We start from the raw sequence: 22,002 nt of genomic DNA on the forward strand, positions 1-22,002 counted from the left end.
TCCTCTCTGTACAAAACCAATAAGATATATTAAAAAAAACAAAAACAAAAAAAACTAAGCAAAACTGCAAAACTAAACTGTGGTGTAAGAAAACAGGATAGTGATGGGAAGGGGACACAGAAAAGGGCTTCTGGGATGTTGTTGTTCCATTTTTCGATATGAGGGGTGGTTGTGTGGATATAAAAATGTATTGAGGTGGAACAAGATGTATAGCATTTTCTGTACATGTTATAATTCAAAAATTGCAAAAAACAAGTAAAATACCAAACTCATAACAAATTGTTATTTTAACTGAATCAACTGTGAGTTAGCAGGGAGATAGCTTTTTAAAACTAATAATATGTAAGTGCTTCCTCTTTATCCAAGCTATGCTAACATGCCGGTTATATAGGTATCTTGCCAAAGTATGCTACTGCAAGGGGTATGCTCTCTTCTTATCTTCCCACTTTACAGATACAGGTAAGGAAACTCTGAGAAGCCAAGGTTTTTGTCTAGAACTGCACAGTCTAGAAAGGGGCTAGGCTGAGACTCAAACCCACGCCTGTCTGTCTCAAGTCCTCTCTGGGTCTCTCAACACAACCACAAAATATAGAGATGTGCTCCTCTGTAAGAGGGATCTCAGAGAACACGAGTGTGTGCTGTACCTCTGCAGGCAGTGAGTGGCCCTAGGGGATTTCAGGGTTCAAGTCAACACCAGGATGTAAATCCACTGGCTCCTTTGATGAAATCCCCCAATAACAGATGATGGCCTAAAGCTTTTCTCCCAAGAACCAAGCAAGGCACCTCACTGTTGCTTACCTGGAAGGGAAACAGAATTTCCTCTGACTCTGCAGGCTGCCAGCACCCAGCCCCATGTAACTATGGAAGCAGGCAAGGACCTGGAGGGGGACAGGGGTTGTATACCAAGATGCAGGACGCTGGGTGGCTAAATCAGTGCATACGCTTAGCTTGCTGCTCACCACACGCCAGAACTATCAGAGTTCTGCTACTTCGGTTTTCAAACATAATTTTAAAGGGACTTCAGAATATTGGGTTAAGAAAAATGTGTGATGTATACTATTACAAAGAGAAACCATTTGAAAGGCAAACGCATATATTTATAAACATAGCATTTTATTAAGAAAATGTTTACAACCTTCTTACAATACAACAAATTTTGTTGTGATTTAGCATGTTATCCTCTATAAAAGTTGATGATATGATACTCAAGCTAAAACAATATAGTTAAAAAGTATGCCAAATCAACCACCATCTGCAAACCATCTATCACTGGCTAAGTAAAAACAGAAAAATCTTACAACAAAAACCCAAAGATCTAGTTTCCTTGTGTCAGCATCTACAAACAGCACAGATATCATATAGTTTACCTATAGACTCAGGTCCAGCCCAAGGTTAAGACTGCAAAAATAAAGTCTCTAAACATCCATATAAGCTTGGCAAGCCACCATTACAATAGTTGATCACAGGTGATCAAGCAATGCGTCATGCAGGGAAGCCACGGCTATACATCTGGGCTGTTTATAGTGCTATCAAGCAGCCTAAACTGGAAGCAATTCATTTTATTTTTTCCAAATTAGATGTTATTATAAAAGGCACAAGTATCTTACTCCTTGCATCAGGTCTTAAAAAGGCATGACATTCTTAGGAGAAATAAGAATTGCTGGTACGAGGGCTTAGCTTTTAAAAGATTTAATGTCTAGGCTCACTTCCACACTCCATATCTGCTTCCCTTCAAGATTGGACTTGGATTGTCACAGCCGTTGACAAATACTCTATTACACAGTAAGCGAAGTTCTGACACTCACACTATCTCATCACCAGAGCTAGAAAACATTTTGTCACTCAGGTCATGTAGCCACTTAAGTGAGTGCTGCCCACTGCTTCTCTCCCACCTAAAATTAGCCTTGTTTTCTGACAGCACTGGTTGTATCTCGTCTCTCGTTTGTTGGACATGGAGAGCAAGCCCTACAGTGCTGTGGGAGGTAGCACAGGACTGTCGCATGCACTAAGGAGGTGGATGGTGCCCTGTGACTTTAAGGGACAGCCCACTGCAAAATGAGAAGAGAAATAAGGTAAGAATTTCGCTTCGATCACAGAGAGGGCAAGACATCAATTCTCAAGAAGGTCAGAGGCATGATTGACAACTACGTGAGTGACTCATAAAGCGAGATGATAGAAAGACGGAGCTGGAGGAGAGTGAAAAGGAAAATCTTTTCCAGAGCAATAAAGCTCTGTCCACACACCACGACAAATGGTTTAAAAACAGAGCTACCAATCAGCTGTTCTGACTGGCCAGCTACCGATAATTTTTCCTGCACTGAATCGACCGGTCACTCTGACATCATGGGTATGATCCATATTAAGGAAAAGTTTCATCAATTATGTCATAACCTCATACATAAAGTAAAAGGAGGTACACAAATTCAAGCCCTGCTTTTCAAATTTCTCGGGGAGTAAACCTGATTAGTCCAGGGTAAATTTAATGAAAATATTCATAAAGGACAAACGAGATTAAGATGAAGCCCCATTGTGAAGTCACCGCTGCTGTGTGCAGACCGTGCTTCAAGGAGGGGTGTGCTGCCTGTCCATGCGGGCCGCCCCACGCTCCCGGCTATTTCTACAACAGGACGTGGCTTTGGGGAACAATTTCAGTTCTGAGTAAAGATAAATGGCCCTACGTGTGGAACGCTACTTTAAAAAGGACTCTCTCTAAACGAGCACTGATATTAAATAATTTGCTTCCAGAAGTACTGAAAAGTTCCTACATTAAGACGTGGTATGAAGACTGGCATGTTTTATTTCTGCTGCATGATTAAGAACATTAAGGTTTGCCATTTAAAACTGCCAATTAAAGGAGGCAATTTAAAAAAAAAATCATTGCTGTCTTAGGATTTGCCATTAATTGGCTGAATTCTTGGCACTTGAATTCCTGTTCATGGAAGGCTGTCCTGAATTTTGTTTGTTTCAATTATGAAGCGATTTGATGAGGCACTGGGCACCATGCAGATCTGAAAATGAACTGGCAATAAATGAAAACATTTTCTTGTTAAATTTAAGGCTCCATGATTTTAATTCAGTATCTACTAATGACACATTCTAATATTACTATCTCAAATGTTCGATGTAATAAAAAGAAAAGATGAAAGGCTTTTCTTTTCATTAAACTTCTGAATCCTTTTGTTTGGAAGACCCAAGTATTCTAGCATATCTACAATTGATTATACTCTGTAAAGAAAGAACACAGATATTAGTTATTCCTGATGGTACAGACCCTCAAATTAAAGTTGATCTATGCTAGTAGGAGTCCTTGATTTGGGAAGTAAATCATTTTCCTATATGCTAAGAAAAGAATTCTGAAGGACAAACTGAGAAATATGGACATTTTTGGTTCTATTTTTTCACTTTCTTCATTACGTCTAATGAAACTTCATCACCACAGATCTCTCACTTAACATTCTCTTGGATTGAAAAAGTGGAGGCTACTGAGAAATGTAACACTCTCCTAATATTTTTTTAGAATTTCATTTGCACAAAGAACAGAACAAATGCCCCAGCATTCCATTAATGTTTCCTGCAAATCAGATAATCAAATTGCCTGGATTTCTATTACTGGAAGTCAAGACCAGTAACTCTGCTATCGAGAGAAACTGGCAAAGGCTGTTTGCTTCAATTCTGGGCTGAGTCCCGCCCCCCCTCTCTCTTCTAACACTACACAGTATAAGGTCCATCTCCTGGATGAATCATTGCTTGGACTATTTACTTTTTTCCTATACCTTACCTTGCATCATTTTAAAATTGTTGATGGGCCATGCTAATCGAAATCAGGTATCCTTAAAGGTACATTCCATTTCTTCCTTTAAAAAATATGAACTGTCAAAAGGTAGACCACCTCTTGGAGTGACTAATTAGCAGAAGTCATCATGCTGCTAGTCCTTCTAAGACAAATGTAAATAACCAAGATTGCTGACAGGGTTACACTACCAGCCTCATCCCTGTCTTTTAGTTTTTCCTAGAGGGTTATGAGGAATATTTACAGCCAAGTAAGTTTGGAGAGGGGAGACAGCCTGAGTCTGGGTGCTGTCGTTTCCACACAATGTTCTAAAGTAGGTCAGAGTTAAGGGACTTCCAGCAACGTTTTCCCAGAAGGAAAGGATTTTCTCATTAGCTATGCAGGTTCCTGCGAAGACATCTGTTGTGCTCATAATATACTCTGAGCCTCTATCTTACACACCAAGGGGCTGTGGATGTTTTCAGTTTTGAAACGAGTGAAAAATGCTTATTATAAGAAGGAATACAACCTCTTTTGCCATTCATTCTCAGACTGCAACAGATGCCCATGACCATGAATACCTTTCCAAGCTCTGAGGCCGCCCTGCCCATTAGCCCTCCCCATCCCCATCAGACCTGCCCTTGCTGACACAGCTTGAAAGGTGCAGGCCCTCTGGTTCCATGTCCCCAGGGGAGCCAGGGAACGGGTCTCTAACGGATGTTTTCATTGCTGTAGCTCCCCGTTCAATTTAGAAGGCCTCCTAGAACATTTTTTCCTTCTTGAGGACTGCAGAGAAATAAATACAAGACTTAAAGAGAAGCAGAGAAATTAAGCGCGATTTTCTTTATATATTTAAAAAGAATGACAATTGATGACCTCAAGGAGGACTGCAGCCCTCTTAGAAGACATCAAGCTTCTCAGACAAAGGACCTGACCCTTCTAAATTGGGGGAGGCAGGCACTTCAAACATAATCCTACATGGCAGCAAAGAAGTGTGTTATTCTGAAGGAAGAAAACCTTCCTGTTGCTATATGTGGAACGTGTTCTGCCTGTGGCTGAGGAGCAGGTGATGGAGGGTTCATTTGGAACTTGAAGGGCCTGCATCCAGGTACTTCTCCCCAATCACTTCTTAAAGAGAAATTGAAATGAAGAACACTTGATCATACTCTTACTTTGTTCTCTTAATCACCAAATGATAGTTAATTAGTTATCAGAGGATCAGAAAAACACTTATGTGGAAGGAGACTTCTGGAGACCAATGGTGACTAGGATTAGACACCTGCGAAGAGCTTATTTCAATTTTTCTGAGAGGAATCAATATACACTTGCAGCTAATTAATGATTTTTCTCTTTTCAGTCCCTAAAGTTTTTTTTTTTGTTTTTTTTTAAAGATGCCCTTGTGTCATAAGGGAACTAAAAGATTTTTATGGATGGATTAGACCTCAATTCCTTTGAAATCTGGCCTTCTCTCTTAAGAAATAAGAACAAAGAATATGTGAAATGTGTATCAGATCATTGCTCAGTCAGGTTAACATCCAAAGTGTGTTCAAAATGAAACACTGCTTCTGCCTTTAATATTCATCTTTGCATTTCATAAGCAAACAAAATAAATGAAAACCCCTTTCTCTATTTCATTGTGTGTGACTTGTGGATCTGAGAGAGCAATCTGTTGCTGTTGTTAACGATTAAAAAGGTACTGCACAAGAATGATGCGATGTCAATTTCTGAGATGACTGATGGCAATGAGGGGAGGAGAGGCCCAGAAACGCGTGAAGAATAGTGTCTAGTGCTGCACATGCCGTACGCCCTTCATTCTGTGGATAAAATATGTGGCTACCGTCAGAGAGAATCTCTACGTGCTGGAAGGTGTCTGAGAAATGGTAGAGTACTCGCTGCAGGGCTACCAAGGATGGACCCGTTTGGGGCTGAAGACAGTCAAGGTCAAAACAGGATCAGAGGCATTTATTCGCTTCACCAGTAAGGTGAAGCAAGCAAGCACTTTGTTTTACCCTGTGCACCCAGACACCATGAAATCGTAAACATTAACTGACAGGTTTGGTGGAAATATTGTGAAGGTCACAGATTTGCACCATTTTTTTGGTAAAATAGGAAATAAGGGGCCACACAATCACCGTCTCTTCGGGAAGGAGCCAAGCAACTTTTGTTTTTATTTTCTTGTCATGGAGACAGAGGCCCAGAGTGGGGATGCTAGGGATGGACCAGGGCAGTGGCCAAGTACCTCCTCCACCTGGATGCACTAGTATATGAAATAAAGTGAAGCCACCTTCAGCCCAAAGAGCCCAGTCCTTACAATCATTTGTTTTCTCTGAAAGCAAGATGCTGGGGCGGAGGCTGGGGGGGCTGGGAGAGAGATGAGAGTGGCTATAGAGTCTACATGTATTTTAAACAAAACGATGTTAGAATTTTCACTAACTACATTCCTTCTATTGGATTTTAATAAAAAACAAGCAATTTCAAATGCTTGAGATATTCACCAGGGAGAAGGGAATCGTTTTGTACTTCATCTGAGTTATAATTTTCTCATTAAAATCTACCCATATCAAGTGGGGTGCACAAAGAAATAACAATTATTTTTAAAAGTTTTGACTGTTCAGTTTAAGGAGAGCTCTGAAAACACAATTTAGTTTGAAATTCAAGCTGTTTCATTTCCCATATAATCTTGTAAATTTCCTTCCCTTACAATACTCAGGTTGGAAGGGTGCCAAATTAGAGCAGGGACAAATTTTCACCAACTTCACTTCAGTGCTTTATTTTTAGATTATATTAAAAACCTCATTAGGCTCCCTGAGGGAAAAGAGTGTTAACCACTAACAGAGGCAGGGGGGAAAAGGGAACCGGAAAGATAAGCTAAATTGTTAACAAGGAAAGCTCTCTTCAAACAGTTGGTCCGAGGCCGAAGTTAAAAGTGAAAAGTGACTTATTACCAAGACCAGGTAAATGACCCGAGCTTAGAGCTTAATTTTCTACCCCAGGGCTAGGAAGGCTAGTCAGGCTTATCCAAGTGGCATATGTCTATGTTATGATTTCCAGATGGGCACCGGAAGGGGGATGGAAGGAAAGGCAGGGAAATCTTTAAAAACTATAAACTAAGGCTCTATGCTTTCGTACAACATAAATGTGCTTTGAAGAGTCTCCTGTGGACAGGCTGAAAATGGGGTTGAAATTAAATGGAATGAAACACAGAATTTATTACCATATTTACATAATTTATACTTTTTTAAAGCAATGGTCTCATAAATATGGACTACAACTTTACATAGGCTAACCAACAGATAATTGTTCCCCCCACCAAAATATTTGGGTTAAATAAAAAATTGACAGTATTTACACTACTTTCTTTTCCTTCTTTTTAAACCAGTTAGTCAGTTTAAACATATGCAATTTGATTTACTCCAGTCAGCTTCTCCACCACCACCCCTGATCCTTAGAGCTTATTACAGAAGGTGCCAGTAATGAGTTTGGTGACACATACAGGACAGGGTCAGAATGCAAAACAGAGGCTATTGTTGTGAACTTACTGAATGTATCCTGGGCTAATGTATGCAATGGAAAGTGCTCTGGAGATGGATGCAATCATTTCCATCAGTCCGATAAATAACCCATTTTACCTTCAGATAATAATCGCCATCCCTCCACTTAACGATATGCTACCACATTTTAAATTATACAACTCCCCAGAACAGTGGTAATGTGAAACCAAGGAAATTAATCTCCACGAGGTCTTCTTTCCCTCCAGAATGATGAAAGTGCTCATTTCCCTTTACAAATGTTACATAAAATCTTGATTACAAAACGAAGCAACAATTGGATCCTACCATCCATACAATTACATGTTCTTTTTCAACAGGTCAAAAGCCAGTGATGGAGTCCCTTTGTCCCCCAGAGTCTTTACATAACAAAAGTCCGAAGACTGAAACAGCACTGCTAGTCTTCGAAGAGGAAACAGACTGGTCAATTTCTGCGACTCTTTTGCACGAAGACCCCAGACCAGCTAGGCGAAGCCTGGCAGCAGGGCCCAGCCCTCCTGTTAGCTTTCAGGACCACCTACTTCACCGCTGAGGCTGAGGCTGAGGCTGAGTCAACAGCAGCTTCGCCTGGGCTCTGAAGGCTGTCTCCGGAGTTTGAAGCCCTTCCCGCCACATGGCGGGTTGGTGTCAGTGGATGGAATTCTTCGACCTAAACCAAGAGGACAGGAGGGAAGAGAATGAACCTTAATGTTCTAAATCTGCTCATTCTGACATAATTTTGTAGATATAACTTGACAGTTTTCATTAAAATAAGTTTAATACATTTTTAATTTTGTGATGATTTTAGATTTAGAGAAAAGTTGCAAAGATAATATACAGAGTTGTTGATATGCCTCACCCAGTTTTCCCTAAGGTTACTATCTTATGCTGCTACAAGACATTTGTTGAACTGAAAAATTCAACATTGGCACATCACTAGTAGCTGAACTCCACTTTTTGTGGATGCCACCGGTTTTCCATTAATGTTCTGTTTCTGTTTCAGGGTCCAAGCAAGGATATCACATGGCATTTAGTAGGTAATACATGCACATGGTAAAAAAAAAAAAAAAAAAAAAAAAAAAAAAAATTAAGAACAGATCCATCCCTCTGTCCAGTATTAGGTGTGGACAGAAACACACAACACACACATCTTTTTTTTTTTTTTTTTTTTTTTTAATATATTTTATTGATTTTTTTACAGAGAGGAAGAGAGAGGGATAGAGAGTTAGAAACATCGATGAGAGAGAATCATCAACCAGCTGCCTCCTGCACATCCCCCACCTGGGATGTGCCCGCAACCAAGGTACATGCCCTTGACCGGAATCGAACACTGGACCCTTCAGTCCGCAGGCCGACGCTCCATCCACTGAGCCAAACCGGTTTCGGCAACACACACATCTTAACCTGTCCCCATTCCTAAACTGGGACAGGAGCAACCAGAGTGCAAGGCTCTCACCTTGCTATCTTCAAGGTGTATCCTGGGACTGTCCCAGCACACTGCCTGGAGAGCTGCCATCTTCTAGGTGATAGCTCGGCGACACTGCAGTGGATTATGGATGTACTGTAATTAAAGTGCTCCCTTGTTGATGGATATTTAGTTTGTTTACAATATTCTGATGCTACTAACAATGATGCCAGAATATCTTTGTGAACCTGAGTGCATGTGTTGGATAAACTAACAGAGTGGAAGAGCCAGGTCACGCTATTCTACTTCTGGGTATTGACCCTGACAAATTCCCTGTAGCCGCCTACCTCGCCCAGATGCAGAAAGGACTTGCAATTTAAATTTTGACAGATGCTGCCAAATTGTTCTCTGAAGAGGCTGTGTCATGTTGTTCTGCTACCAACCATGAATGAGAATGAACAGGTTTCACTTTACTGCTCCATGAAGCATAATGTCAATTTTAAGGGAAACCTGAAATCACCCATCCATCCACCCACCTCACTGATAACTCAGGCTGCTTCTATACAGGCTTTCTTGACACCTCCCGCTTCCTAACTCTCCAACATCTTGGGCATTGAAATCCATCAGGACTTTGGAGGCACGTGTCATATATTTGTTTATGCAAAGAGCTCCCTCAAATTAGACCCTCAGCCCTTCAAATGGGAAATTCTGTTTGTCCATCTTTGTTTCCAGGGTCATTAGCACAGTTCCTGGCACTGAAATATTCTGAAGACATGAGATGAACTGGGTGCATGCATTTTGGGCATGGACAAGCTGAGATGGAATCTGCCAGCTCCTGTGTCCTTGGTTGCCATGCCTGGAGCCTCCAGCACGTTGAGCAGCCTGCAGATCAGGTGGGTGGCACCCAGCATGTGCCCATATGACTGGAAGGTATCCCCCAGTATGTCCTACCCCTACTTTTCAAGTGCCTGTACATGCTACTGTGAATAAACTATTCACAACCTTTACTGATGTTTCTGGTCATCACACATTTCTCATTAAATGGGTCCTGGAAGTACAGCTGTGACAACAGTCACCTCTGAAACATGCTTAGAAGGAGGCAGAGGAGGGCATCTTCCTGACCTGGGAATAGGCAGTGACTTCTCAAACCAGAGCCAGAAAGTGTCAACCATAAAGGAAAACAAGGACCAATGGGCATCTATTAAGGTTAAAAACTCCAGTTCATCAAAGGAGTGGATTCAGACATTCAGACATGGACGGAGCAGATTTGTCCAAGACACATGATCACCAGTGGACTCACTCCCTAGTCAACCATAAACACTCAGGAAAAGGCAGGCAACTGAACAGAAAAACACAAAATTTCACAAAGGAGGGCATTCTGAGAGTATGTAAATGTAAATAAAAACCTGGAAAGGTGCTCAACTTCATTAACTGTCAATGAAATACAAATCACTAGCTGCCCACCAGGGATGGAGAGTACTCCCATGCCCCTGGTGTCAGGTCAGCAAGTACACGTTCAGTGAACACATGCATACGCGGGACTCAGTTATTCTTCTCCTGGTATAAAATACACCTATCGAAATGTGTGCCTATTGTGTAGATAGCGGGCGGGAAGAGAATGCTCCAGCAGTACCATTTGTAATAGCTCTACATTGGAAACGACCACTCAGATGCCTATCAACAGGATGGATAACCACTGTGGGCATCCTCCCTGCTCTGACTCTGAGGCTGACGGATGCACCATGGGAACAAGAATGGATCATGTAATGATATGGATGAACCTAAGAGAGATAAGGAAGCCAGACACAAGAGTAAATATATTATAGTATGTTTTAAAAAACAAAGTATGAAACGAGGCAAAACAGATCTGAAGAGTCAGTAGTCAGGACGATGGTTCCCTTGGGGGGTGCCCCTGGACCTCACTCTGGGTGCAGATGTCAGTATATTTTGCTTATGAAAATTCCTTGAGCGCTATACATCTGATGTGAGCACTTACACTTCAGGAAGAAGCAAGTAGCCAGCTACTGTGCTAACACAACTTTATAACACCCAGTAAACATTAACCTCAATTTACATCTCTCAGTTTTTCCAATCTTTCTGAACATATATTTTTTATTTTTCATGTTAAGGTGGGTATATACATGCTTGTTTTTATTTAAGGATTTTCATTTTTGGTATAATTCACTGCCTCCCTGTTTCAAATACTGTTAAAAAGAATACTTGAAAATAGTAATAATTTCAGTCCTACACAGTATGACTTAATGGTTAGAGCACTGGCCTTCGCACTGAAGGGTCTGGGGTTTGATCCCCGCCCCCAGTCAGGATGTGTGCAGGAGGCAACCAATTGATGTGTCTCTCTCATATTGGTGTTTCTCCTTCTCTTCCTGCCTTCCACTCTCTCTAAAAATCAATGGAAAAAACATCCTTGGGTGAGGATTAACAAAAAAATAATTAAAGAAAAAGTAGTAATTTTAATACACGTCTGACACCATACTTAGATTTTTTTGGCCTGAATTGTGAAAAATTCCTGATTGGCCTCATGTTGCTTTTAAGAATGCCTTTGGGGCCCTGACTGGTTTGGCTCAGTGGATAGAATGTTGGCCTGCAGACAGAAAGGTCCCAGGTTTGACTCCAGTCAAGGGCAAGTATCTTGGTTGCAGGCACATCCCCAGTGGGAGGTGTGCAGCAGGCAGCGGATTGATGTTTCTGACTCTCTATCCCTCTCCTTTCTTCTCAGAAAAAAAAAAAAAAAAAAAAAAAAAAATCAATAAAATATATATATATATATATATATATATATATATATATATATATATATATATATAAATACCTTTGGGGCCCTAACTGGTTTGACACAGTGGATAGAGCATCAGCCTATGGACTATGGGGTCTCAGGTTTGATTCCAGTCAAAGGCACATGCCTGGGTTGTGGGCTCGATCCCCAGTGAGGGGTGTACAGGAGGCAGCCAATAAATGATTCTCTCTCATCACTGATGTTTCTATCTCTCTCTTCCTCGTTGAAAATCAATAAAAATATATTTAAAAAAATGAATGCCTTTGGGTACCTGCTATTTACATTCCATGAAGACAATAATCATCACTACTTTTTTTTTTTTTTTTAATTCTCACCTTAGGAAATTTTTCCATTGGTCTTCCGACAGAGTGGAAGAGGGAGAGAAAGAAACACTGATGCAAGAGAGACACACTGACTGGTTACCTCCCCCACTCGCCCTCACCTAGGCTGCGGATCAAACCTGCAACCAAGGTACATGCCCTTGACTGGGAATCGAACCTGAGACCCTTTGGTCTGTGGACTGATGCTCTAACCACTGAGATAACTGGTCAGGGCACATCATGAATTTTTAAAAATATATATTTTATTGACTTTTTATAGAAAGGAAGGGAGAGAGTTAGAGAGCCAGAAACATCGATGAGAGAGAAACATCAATCAGCTGCCTCTTGCACACCCCCTGCCAGGGATGTGCCCACAACCAAGGTATATGCCCTTGACCAGAATTGAACCTGGGACTCTTGAGTCCGCAGACTGACGCTCTATCCACTGAGCCAAACGGGCCAGTTTTTAATGTTGACTCGAAGGAACTGTACTAGAGGTTGCAAACCAGCAGCCCACGGGCCTTCTCTGCCATAGATGGGCTGGTAGGTCTGTACAGTACTCTACACACATTTAAGTTAGTGGCCAAATCTCAGCAGTGGAACATGTTACATAAAATTCATATTTCTGGTTCTCTGAACTAAAAACATCAAAAATTAAAAATGAAAACAAAAGCAACCCAAGCAATTGGGCGACCAGAGGCTTACACTCTGGTGTGGCCACATTGTTGGCGTTGGGTCCCCCACCAGCTGGGAGGCTTTCTGCGATCTGAGTCCCAGTACTCGCCCTGGGCCTGCTCCACCGGTGGGCCATCACTGGTGGTCTTGGTGGGCACTGAGTCTTCCAGCCTCAGCAATCTCCTATCTCACTAGACATCAAGGGTTTGTTTTTTAAAAAAAATATATTTTATTGATTTTACAGAGAGGAATTGAGAGACAGAGAGTTAGAAATGTCGATGCGAGAGAAACATCGACCAGCTGCCTCTTGCACACCCCCTACTGGGGATGTGCTCGCAATCAAGGTACATGACCTTGACCGGAATCGAACCCGGGACCTTTCAGTCTGCAGGCCGACGCTCTATTCACTGAGCCAAACCGGTTTTGGCTAGACAAAGGGTCTTAATGAGCAAGCTCCTGGAGCCCGATGGCCGTCCCCGCTCTCCAGCTGGAGTCTGATATGCTCAGTTAACGTGATTTCAGGTCCTGGCACGGCCTGCTCTGTCACAGCTCCAACATCACCTGCTCAGAAAAGGCCTTTCCTGACCACCTGCAGGCACTCTTTCATTTCATCCTATATTACTGTCTTGCTACCCATGCTTATCATCTGAGAGGATCTCACTATTACTGTGCTCACTGTCTGCCCTGCAGGGCAGTCTACGCTCCAGCGGCGCAGGGGCCGCGCCTGTCTCGTTCTCCACGGCCTCCCCTGAGCCCGGAACAGCTCTCAATAAACATTTTGATGAGCTTGAATGAAATGAATAAACATAGACACAATCTGTAGAGGGTCCCAAAGGTATGCAGCAGCCTCTCCAGCTAGTGTCATCATATTAACACTAGATAGGGGGAGGGAGAGGAAAACAGGTCTTACCTTTTACTCATCTAGTATTAATTTTTGAGGGTTTCCTCACAGTGGAATTCCATATGCATTTTCTGTCCCCTTATTTATTCTATTCATTCTCAATGACTGTGGACGACTCATTAGAACACACAGAGAGAAAGGGGAGAGCATGTTTCCAGGCCCTCCAGGCCCCGTGCATTATTTATTAGCAGCAGCCATCTTAATAAAGGGTCAGGCGTCAGGCAGCAGCTCTCCAGCAATTACATGACACAGAGAACCGCTGCCACTCGTACCCTCTCGACTCTCATTCCACCGAGAACCACACCAGAGGTGAGGAAGCAATTCCACCCAGAAAGACAATTCTGTTTGAAGTTGCCCTGCACAGGAAAAAGCCATACAGCACAGAGATACTCACTAATTTCTATAAAGAGTTCATTGATGTTTATCGCATTTTTTGCACTGGTCTCTACAAAAATCGCATGGATGGAGTCGGCGTAATCCTTAGCATCTCTCTCCATGACTTCTCTGAAAGGCAACGATTGCAAATCAGAAATGTGACCCATCCGAGCTTCATGTTATCCCACCTACCAGTAATTCAGCAGGCTGATGATGACAAAGGATGCCACGAATGGCTTGGGTCTGTGGTTAAACAAAACAAAAATGCATTGCTAGCAACGCATGCAGTGGAATGATCACAGAGAATGGCCGTGGTTTCTCTCCCCACTCACCAAAGTGACGGCCCTGTGTTGGGAATTATAGATGTGGCCCACAGAAACTTCTAGCAAATGTGCTTTCCTGAAAACCTGCTTTTCCCGTTCCAGTATACTATTTCATGGGAGCTAAGCTCAGATAATGTCAAGCCTGATGCAACCAATGTTAAATAAATTACTTACCTGTCTACATATATAACCTAATTGGCTCCAAATGCCTGAACTCTTAATTTTACTTTGAAACTTCAGGACTCCAGCCACACAACGAAAAGGGATTTTTCAACGTCAGAGATAAAGTAAAAGCAAGATTCTTGAACTGGATATTGCTTGGTGAGAAAAGGAACACATGATCAGCATTGTAATCTCCTGTTCTAATAACTTACCTCACATCGATAAGATCACACTTATTTCCTGCAATGGCAACTACAATATTAGGTGGGCCGTGCTGTCGAAGCTCCTTTACCCAATTCTTTAGTGTTGAAAAGGTCTCCTGAAACACACAAGAGGAAAGCAACTGGAGAGCTAAGCAACCCAGAGGGTTTTCAAAGCAGTCTGGAGAACACAATACAGGCCTTACTTCTTTTGTGATATCATAAACAATTATAGCTGCAGCCGACCCTCGATAGTACATGGGCGCTAAGGCACGGAACTGCAGAGAAAAAGAACAACAAAATTGGGAAAACTGGTTAATGTTTTTTACTAGACTTTTAAACCCATTATCCCTACACAAAAGGTAATCTTTCTTCTAAGCCCAAGATGACATGATGCTTTAAAGCAAATGAGGCAGTGATTACCAAAGGCAACAACTCTAATGTAACACTGAAATGTCTCTCAGAAGATAGTTCAGAATACAGTTTTATAGGAATTAAATATAGTGCTATAAACAATTGTTTCAGCTAAAAAGGCTTTTTAATTGAACTCAATGTTATAGTTCCCAAATTCACTTGTTCAATAGTCCTTTAAACTTCGGCTCCTCAAACCATCAAGGAGATAAAAATCATGCTGTAAATAGCTCTCCAGAGAAGCGGCTGCACTGGGGTGTCATGAAGAAGACCTGTCATATGAATGCTGATGGTACCCCAGAAATGAGGACACATCGACTCTCCATACTGGGGTGAGTCTATGACTCCATTTCTGACTAATTCCATGCAGGTGGCAATTCCCAAATGCGGGTAAGCATCTAATTTCATTTACATGAATTTAACTCTGCATACAAAGCTCCCTCCCACTCATCACCCCCCCCCCCCCCTCCCGCCAGCCTGCACACAACAGGAAAGGAAAGGAAGGAGGAGAGAGAAATAACAGGAAAGAAATAAGGGGAGGAATGATGGGGAAGGGAAGGGAAGGAAGGAGGACAGAAATGACAGGGAAAGGAAGGAAGGAGGAGAGAGAAATAACAGGGAAGAAAGGAGGGGAGGAATGATGGGGAAGGGAAGGGAAGGAAGGAGGAGAGGAATGAAAGGGAAGGAAGGAAAGGAGAAGGAATAATAGGGAAGGGAAGGAAATGGAAAGGAAGGGAGGAGTGGAAGAACAATTTAAAGGGCTAGGCTGAGTAGCTGGCCATGTCTCTCAATCAGTGTGAGACATTATGCTGAAGCTCTCTGCCCAGTCACCTGGGCTCTCTGGTCGTTTGGATATGCTGGTTTAAGCATCTCACTCAGTGACTGACGCCAAAATTTAAAGAGATTTTACCTGTAATTGAACTTTGTCTTACACCTCACATTTGAAACCGGATCTGACATAGCATGGGCTCCCACTGTCCTCCCACTGCTCTGTTCCGGGGGCTAGCCCACCTCGGGTAGGAACTGTCCGCAGAGGTGAACATCTGCTGCACAGCACAACTCACATACAGGGTGACAGTCTGCAACTTCTCACCTAATGAGCTTGACTCTGGCTTTTAAACTTCCACATTCATTTGAGTTTTACAAAAGAAAGCGAAATTTTGACTGTAAACTCCATGAGGGAAGGGAAGGTAGCCTGTTTACATGGTTTTCTCTCTGGGGCCTAGCGTCTGCATATTGTAGAAAAGCCAGCATTGGTGAAAACACAGGAAGAACTGTTAAGTATGGGGTGATACCAAACTAAAGCCAGACCCCAACCCAATGTCATAGAAGTTTCACTGGTCTCTAGGAGAAAGGCCCCTGCCTCTGGACAGAAGCCTGATAACTCCCAATAAAGTATGTTGTTTTACAGAGAAAAAACACTCACAAAAAATACAGGTTAGGAGCAAGAACATGCTACCTAGAGGGAACTGCATTCCTGGGTGGGGAAGATGGCTGACTTCCCAGGAGAGCAGGAGTGTACAGGCAAGACAAAGGGATGGTGGTAGCTTTCATTTCTGATGTACCACACCGCAACGTTTTTACAAGGTGGTGGTTGTTTTTACCTTCAAATTTGGAAGGTAAAATTTATATAGAAAAGTACAAAGATCTTAGGTTTGATAAAAGATCTTAAGTTTTGATAAAATAACATGTGAATGCACCCACGTAAACATCCCACCAAGATAGTAAACATTTCTAACACAGCAAGTTCCCTGATGCACCTCTTTAACCTTGACAATAACCCTTGTCTTCAAATCTACGCCATTGATATTGAAATAAGCACAATGGTTTTCTTTTGCTTATGACTGGCATGGACTATCCTTTTCCATTCTTTTATTTCAATCTCTCTCTGTTAGTATTTAAGGCCAGCCAGCACATAGCTGATCCTGCTTTTCAACCATGCTGATAACCTGTGCCTTTTAAGTGAAATGTTCAGTTCCTTTATATTTCATGTACTTAGTGATATATTTGGTCTTACTGATATTATGTCACCATTTTGCTATTTGTTTTATATTTGTTCCATTTCAAAAATCCTGTTCTTCCTTTACCTTCTTCTTTTGCATTAACTGAATATTTTTTAATATATTTTATTGATTTTTTTACAGAGAGGAAGGGAGAGAGACAGAGAGCCAGAAACGTCGATGAGAGAGAAACATCGACCAGCTGCCTCCTGCACACCCCCCACCAATGTACGTGCCCTTGACCGGAATCTATCCTGGGACCTTTCAGTCCGCAGACTGACACTCTACCACTGAGCCAAACCGGTTTTGGCTAACTGAATATTTTTAGTATTTAATTTTAATAATCTGTCTACTGGCTTTTTACCTATACCTTCTTGTATTACTTTTTATGTGGTTGCTCGTATAATTGCAATATACATTCCCCACACAACCCCACAGTTAATTTAGAGTTTAAAAATGTAATACCCCATGGAAAATACCAGAACCTTGCAAGAGTCTCATTCTTTTTATCCCATTGTCCTATGTGCTGTTGTCAAATACCAGTATTTTCAATCTACATACACTACAAACTATACAATCCACTGTTGTAGTGTTTGCAGTAAATAGCCAGCAGCCTTTAAATCGGTGGAGAAAAGGGGTTTTTATATACTGCTTTCTGTGGGTCCGAGTTGCCACTTTGTGTCGCCCGTCGGCCGGACACCCTCTGGGGCTGCTGCGGCAGCCTCCCAGCGTTTACTCTAAAACTGTCATTACTGGATTTGAAAGATAATTTGGCAGGATGACTGTTTTGCTTTCAGCATTTTAGAGATGCTGTTCCACAGTCTCCTAGCCTGTTTCTGTGGGATGTTAGCCATCACTCATACTGTCCCCCTGTACGTAACGTGTTTATTATCTCTGCCTGCTTTCACAAGCTTTTCCTCTTTAACTCTGGTTTTCAGCAGTTTGACTATGATTTACCTCAAGGTAGTTTTCTTTGTACTAATGGATATGCTGAACTGCTTGGATTTGTGAGTTAATGTGTTTCACCAGATTTGGAAAGTTTTCAGCCATTATTTCTTGAAATATCCTTTTTTCTGTCCCCTGCCTCCCCAATCCTGGGTCTCAGTTACACAAACGTTAGACTGTGAGGATTTGTCCCTATGGTAGTGAGATTATGCTCATTATTTTCCCACTCTCCCCCTGTTCTTCTGATTGGCTCATTTTTGTCACTCATCCAGCAGATTTTTCATTTTCTATGTTACAGTTTTCAGTTTTACTATTTCCATTTGGTTATTAGTTTCCATTCTGTGCAAGCTTCCCCGTCTGTACAAAGTAGATAAGACTACTTTTCCTTAAATCTTTGAACAACTTAAACTATCTTTACCTTCTCCGAGGAGTGTGAAATTGCTGACTACTCATCGTGAGATTGGTTTTGCCGGTGGTTAGGGTAAGTCTGTCTGGGTCTGTCTTTAGTCCTCGGACATGGTGTCTGCTTCCGAGGCCTGATCCTTCTGAGGTTTCAATGGAAGCCCACGGTGTTTACCAATCCCTCCAACACGGCAGGACTGGACTCAAACCCCAAACGCGTTGTTTCCTGTGACGGACGAGCAGCAGCCCAACCTCTGCTCAGTCTTGTCGCCTTTCTAGCTGTGCCTTCTGTTGGGGGCCTTGATGTCTTCCCTGTGCATTCAGAATTGGGGTAGGCAAAGGCTTGATGGGAATTTATAAGAGGATTTTAGGGCTTCCCTCCTGGTTGGGTCCCCCTTTTCTGGGATTTGCCTTTTCTTTTCTCGGTTGCTCTCGCAGCTTTTAAGTCTGTCCTCAACTACCACAAGATAGACAGACAGGCTTTCTATTTGAGTCCTAGCTACCCTGAACCACATGGAGTGGGGAGTGCCCTCCAGGGAAGAACTGTAAAAATGTGGGTCTCCCTCAGGGAAATCTCTAGCTGCATCTGGCAGTCCTTCTGATAGATGATGTTTAATGTGCTGTCCAGTTTCCATAGAACTGTTTTCTGTGGGAGGGTGACTCTAGTACAAGCCACTCCGCCATTACTGACAATGAAACTTTTTCACGTTCTTTTGTGTAAAGGAAGGTGGCAGCTTAAATAGAGACTCAAAGGATGTCCGCACATCTCTGCTCCAAATCTGGGTCCAGATAAGGGCTCAGCAAACTTTTTCTGGAAAGGGCCAGTTATTAAATATTTCAGGATCACTTGATCTTTGTTATAACTTCCTAACTGAACTACTGAAGAGTGAAAGGAGTCGAGGACAATATGTAAACAAATAGGTGAGTGGCTATGTTCTTTTTTTTTTTTTTTTTAAAAATATATTTTATTGATTTTTTACAGAGAGGAAGGGAGAAAGATAGAGAGCTAGAAACGTCAATGAGAGAGAAACATCGACCAGCTGCCTCTTGCACACCCCCTACCGGGGATGTGCCTGCAACCAAGGTACATGCCCTTGACTGGAATCGAACCCGGGACCTTGTAGTCCGCAGACCGACGCTCTACCGCTGAGCCAAACCGGTTTTGGCGAGTGGCTATGTTCAATAAAACTTTATTTACTTGTTTCTGTAAATCTCTTTATTTATAGAAACAAGCAGCTAGCAAGACAGCCCATAGGCTAGTATTGACTTTAGCTCTCGATGATACTAAGCGACTGCACTTGTTCCTGATTTAAAACCCCAAAGCAGTTCCTTCCATGACTACTGTGACAATAAGTGAGCCTTCCTGGTGCCACCTCTGGAAAGAGTTGTCCGAGTAGCATGTGAGGATTCAGGAGCATAAACCTTCAAGGACTGGATGCAGTGTCTATTGGACTTTGGTTAAGCAGCTTTCCTTTATATGATCACAGGCAACAAGTATTTGAAATGTTGTGACACTTATGGCGTATTTATGATACGTGTTTGTGATGCTTGGTGCACAGCCCCCAGAATACTGTACGGAACCTTGTTAGTGAAGAATGACTGAAAATATGTCACCTAAAATGAAGTCATTAAGGAGAGAAAATAGGGACAAAAAGGTCTGGCAGGCTCCGTCTTGAGAAAATAAATTTTAAGTTATAAAAACAAATGTCATTTAATCTGACATTTGGAAAAAAACTTAGGTTTGTTACTACACCCTGAAGCTAGTTTGCTGAATGAACACTGAAGCCAAGCTGACTGGTAGTCTGACTGGTTCTTCTGGTGAAACCGCCTGCTGGTACCAGGTGACAGCTTCCATTTCATCTCGGTTCTCCTAGTCCAACTTAAAAAGGATAACTTTTACAAAACTATTTTAGGACTTCACCAGTTTTCCTTAGGGCTCTCAACTCTTCTACATACAAATCATTATCTTCTGAAGCACTTGTATCATCATCACTTCATTTAAGAAGATCCGACCATCACTGCTTTGCACAACACCTGTGAAGTTCTCCAGAATCTCTTCCACTGACTTAATGAATCACTTGGCAGTCCACTGCAACTGGACCATCAAACTAACAGACAGTCGCAAGGGTCAAAATGGGGTTCACCCAAAGGGTTTTTATTTTACGATGACTTTGGTTCCACAATGAATCTCGTTACTACAGAAAACAGAAGATAAACAAGTAAGGAAACAGGTACAATGCCATGGATAAGGGCAATCAATGACTCTTCAGACTACAAAGAGAAGTGCTGAAGTGTTTCTCTCATGACTGGTGACTAGTATCTGCACATCAGCTCTAGGTCAGGCACTATTCGAGCAGTGGGAATATAGCAGCGAGGGAGCGAGACAAAGGTCCCAGCTCTCCCAAGCTTACAGTCTGGGGGAGAGATGCCACTAAAGGTGAGAGGACAGATATCTATTTACAACTTAGGTTCTAAGGAAAATAAATCAAGGACACTGATGGAGAATGAACTGGGGCCCTATTAGCTGTGGGGTCTGAGGGCATAACAATTAACTTGAAACAAAAAGGTTAGTAAGGAGAGCTGACGAGGCATCCAGTGGAGGAGAGAGGAAGTTCCTGCAGAAGACTCTGTGTGTGTAAAGGCATGGTGGGCAGAGTCTGAGGAACTGAATGGAGACCAGTGGGCTGCAACTCAGTGGGTGAGAGGAGGATGGGTGAAGAGAGAAGGCAGAGAAGGCCATGCCAGGTTTTGTAGGCCACTGTTCCTAGGCTGGCTATGGGAGGGGGGCTGCAGGAAGAGAGTGAAAAGTATTAAGCAAGAGCATAATAGGTCTGATATATGCTTCCAAAAGACTCCCGAGTCCTGTGAGCAGTGATACAGTGTGGTGGGGGTGGGAAAGAGAGAGAGCAGGGAGGAATACCTGACTGAGAGCTAAAGGTGGCTGAGAGCATGGTGCTGGCAGTGGAGATGGAGAGAAATGAACGACTTGAGATCTATTTGGAGCAAATGTGAGGGGGACGATGGAAGTTTGGGCAACGTGGGTATACAGCATTGTGGGTACTTATCTGAGAACAACAGGACAGTAAGGAAAATCCACCCTCCCCTGAGGTGACACGAGAGGCAAGTTTTCTAGGTTAAGGTGGGAGAGGGTGTTCAAAGCAGAGGAAACAATAGTTCATGGGGGTGAGGGTATGAAATTATAGGGTACATTGGTTGGGTCCTAGAGGATAATTGGTCAGAGGAGGTACAAATGGAAACTCTGGCCAAGGCTGGCATAGTCAGGGACTTGGAGGCCTTGCCCAAAGTGGCATCAGAACAAGCTCACGGATAATGTCCTGGACGATCCTCACAGTACTTTAAACAATTTGTGATTCACTGTTACATGTTTAACTTTTCTGAAATGCAGTGGCTTGGCAACCATAAGCTGGACCTCCTCTCAAGTCTCCCAATGGGGTCTAGGTCCTACCAGCCAGTTCTCTTGACTTCTGCCTGCTGCCTCATTTACATTCCCTGGGCAAGCTCCTGGCTAAGACATGGAGCTTCAGGTAGGGGTGAGGCAGCCTTATATCTCAGAGCAACTATTCCTGGTGCAGAATCAATGGGAAGTGGGGGAAAGAAAAGGCAGGCAAATTAGCTAATTACAAAACGTAAGTCCTGGCCAGTTTGGCTCAGTGGTTGGATTGTCGGCCTGTGGACTTAAGGGCCACAGGTTTGATTCCTGGTCAAGAGCATGAACCTGGATTGCAGGTTCAATCCTAGACTCCAGTTAGGGCATGTATGGAAGGCAACCAAT

General features: G+C 42.5%; 1 protein-coding gene across 1 annotated transcript in view; it reads right to left on the bottom strand.

Moving 5' to 3' along the window:
• Nucleotides 1–1,092: 1,092 nt before the first annotated feature.
• Nucleotides 1,093–22,002, bottom strand: part of RAB22A (RAB22A, member RAS oncogene family) — a 54,839-nt gene continuing 33,929 nt past the window's right edge. Inside the window, exons 4-7 of the mRNA XM_084887277.1 lie at nucleotides 14,658–14,729; nucleotides 14,464–14,570; nucleotides 13,786–13,895; nucleotides 1,093–7,966 (exon numbers count right to left, since the gene is read on the bottom strand). Of these exons, the coding sequence (XP_084743403.1) occupies nucleotides 7,869–7,966; nucleotides 13,786–13,895; nucleotides 14,464–14,570; nucleotides 14,658–14,729 (387 nt within the window). The 3' untranslated portion in view covers nucleotides 1,093–7,868. The remainder of the gene's footprint in view (nucleotides 7,967–13,785; nucleotides 13,896–14,463; nucleotides 14,571–14,657; nucleotides 14,730–22,002) is intronic.

This window comes from Pipistrellus hanaki, assembly GCF_964339955.1.
Source record: "Pipistrellus hanaki genome assembly, chromosome: 6".
NCBI lineage: Eukaryota > Metazoa > Chordata > Mammalia > Chiroptera > Vespertilionidae > Pipistrellus > Pipistrellus hanaki.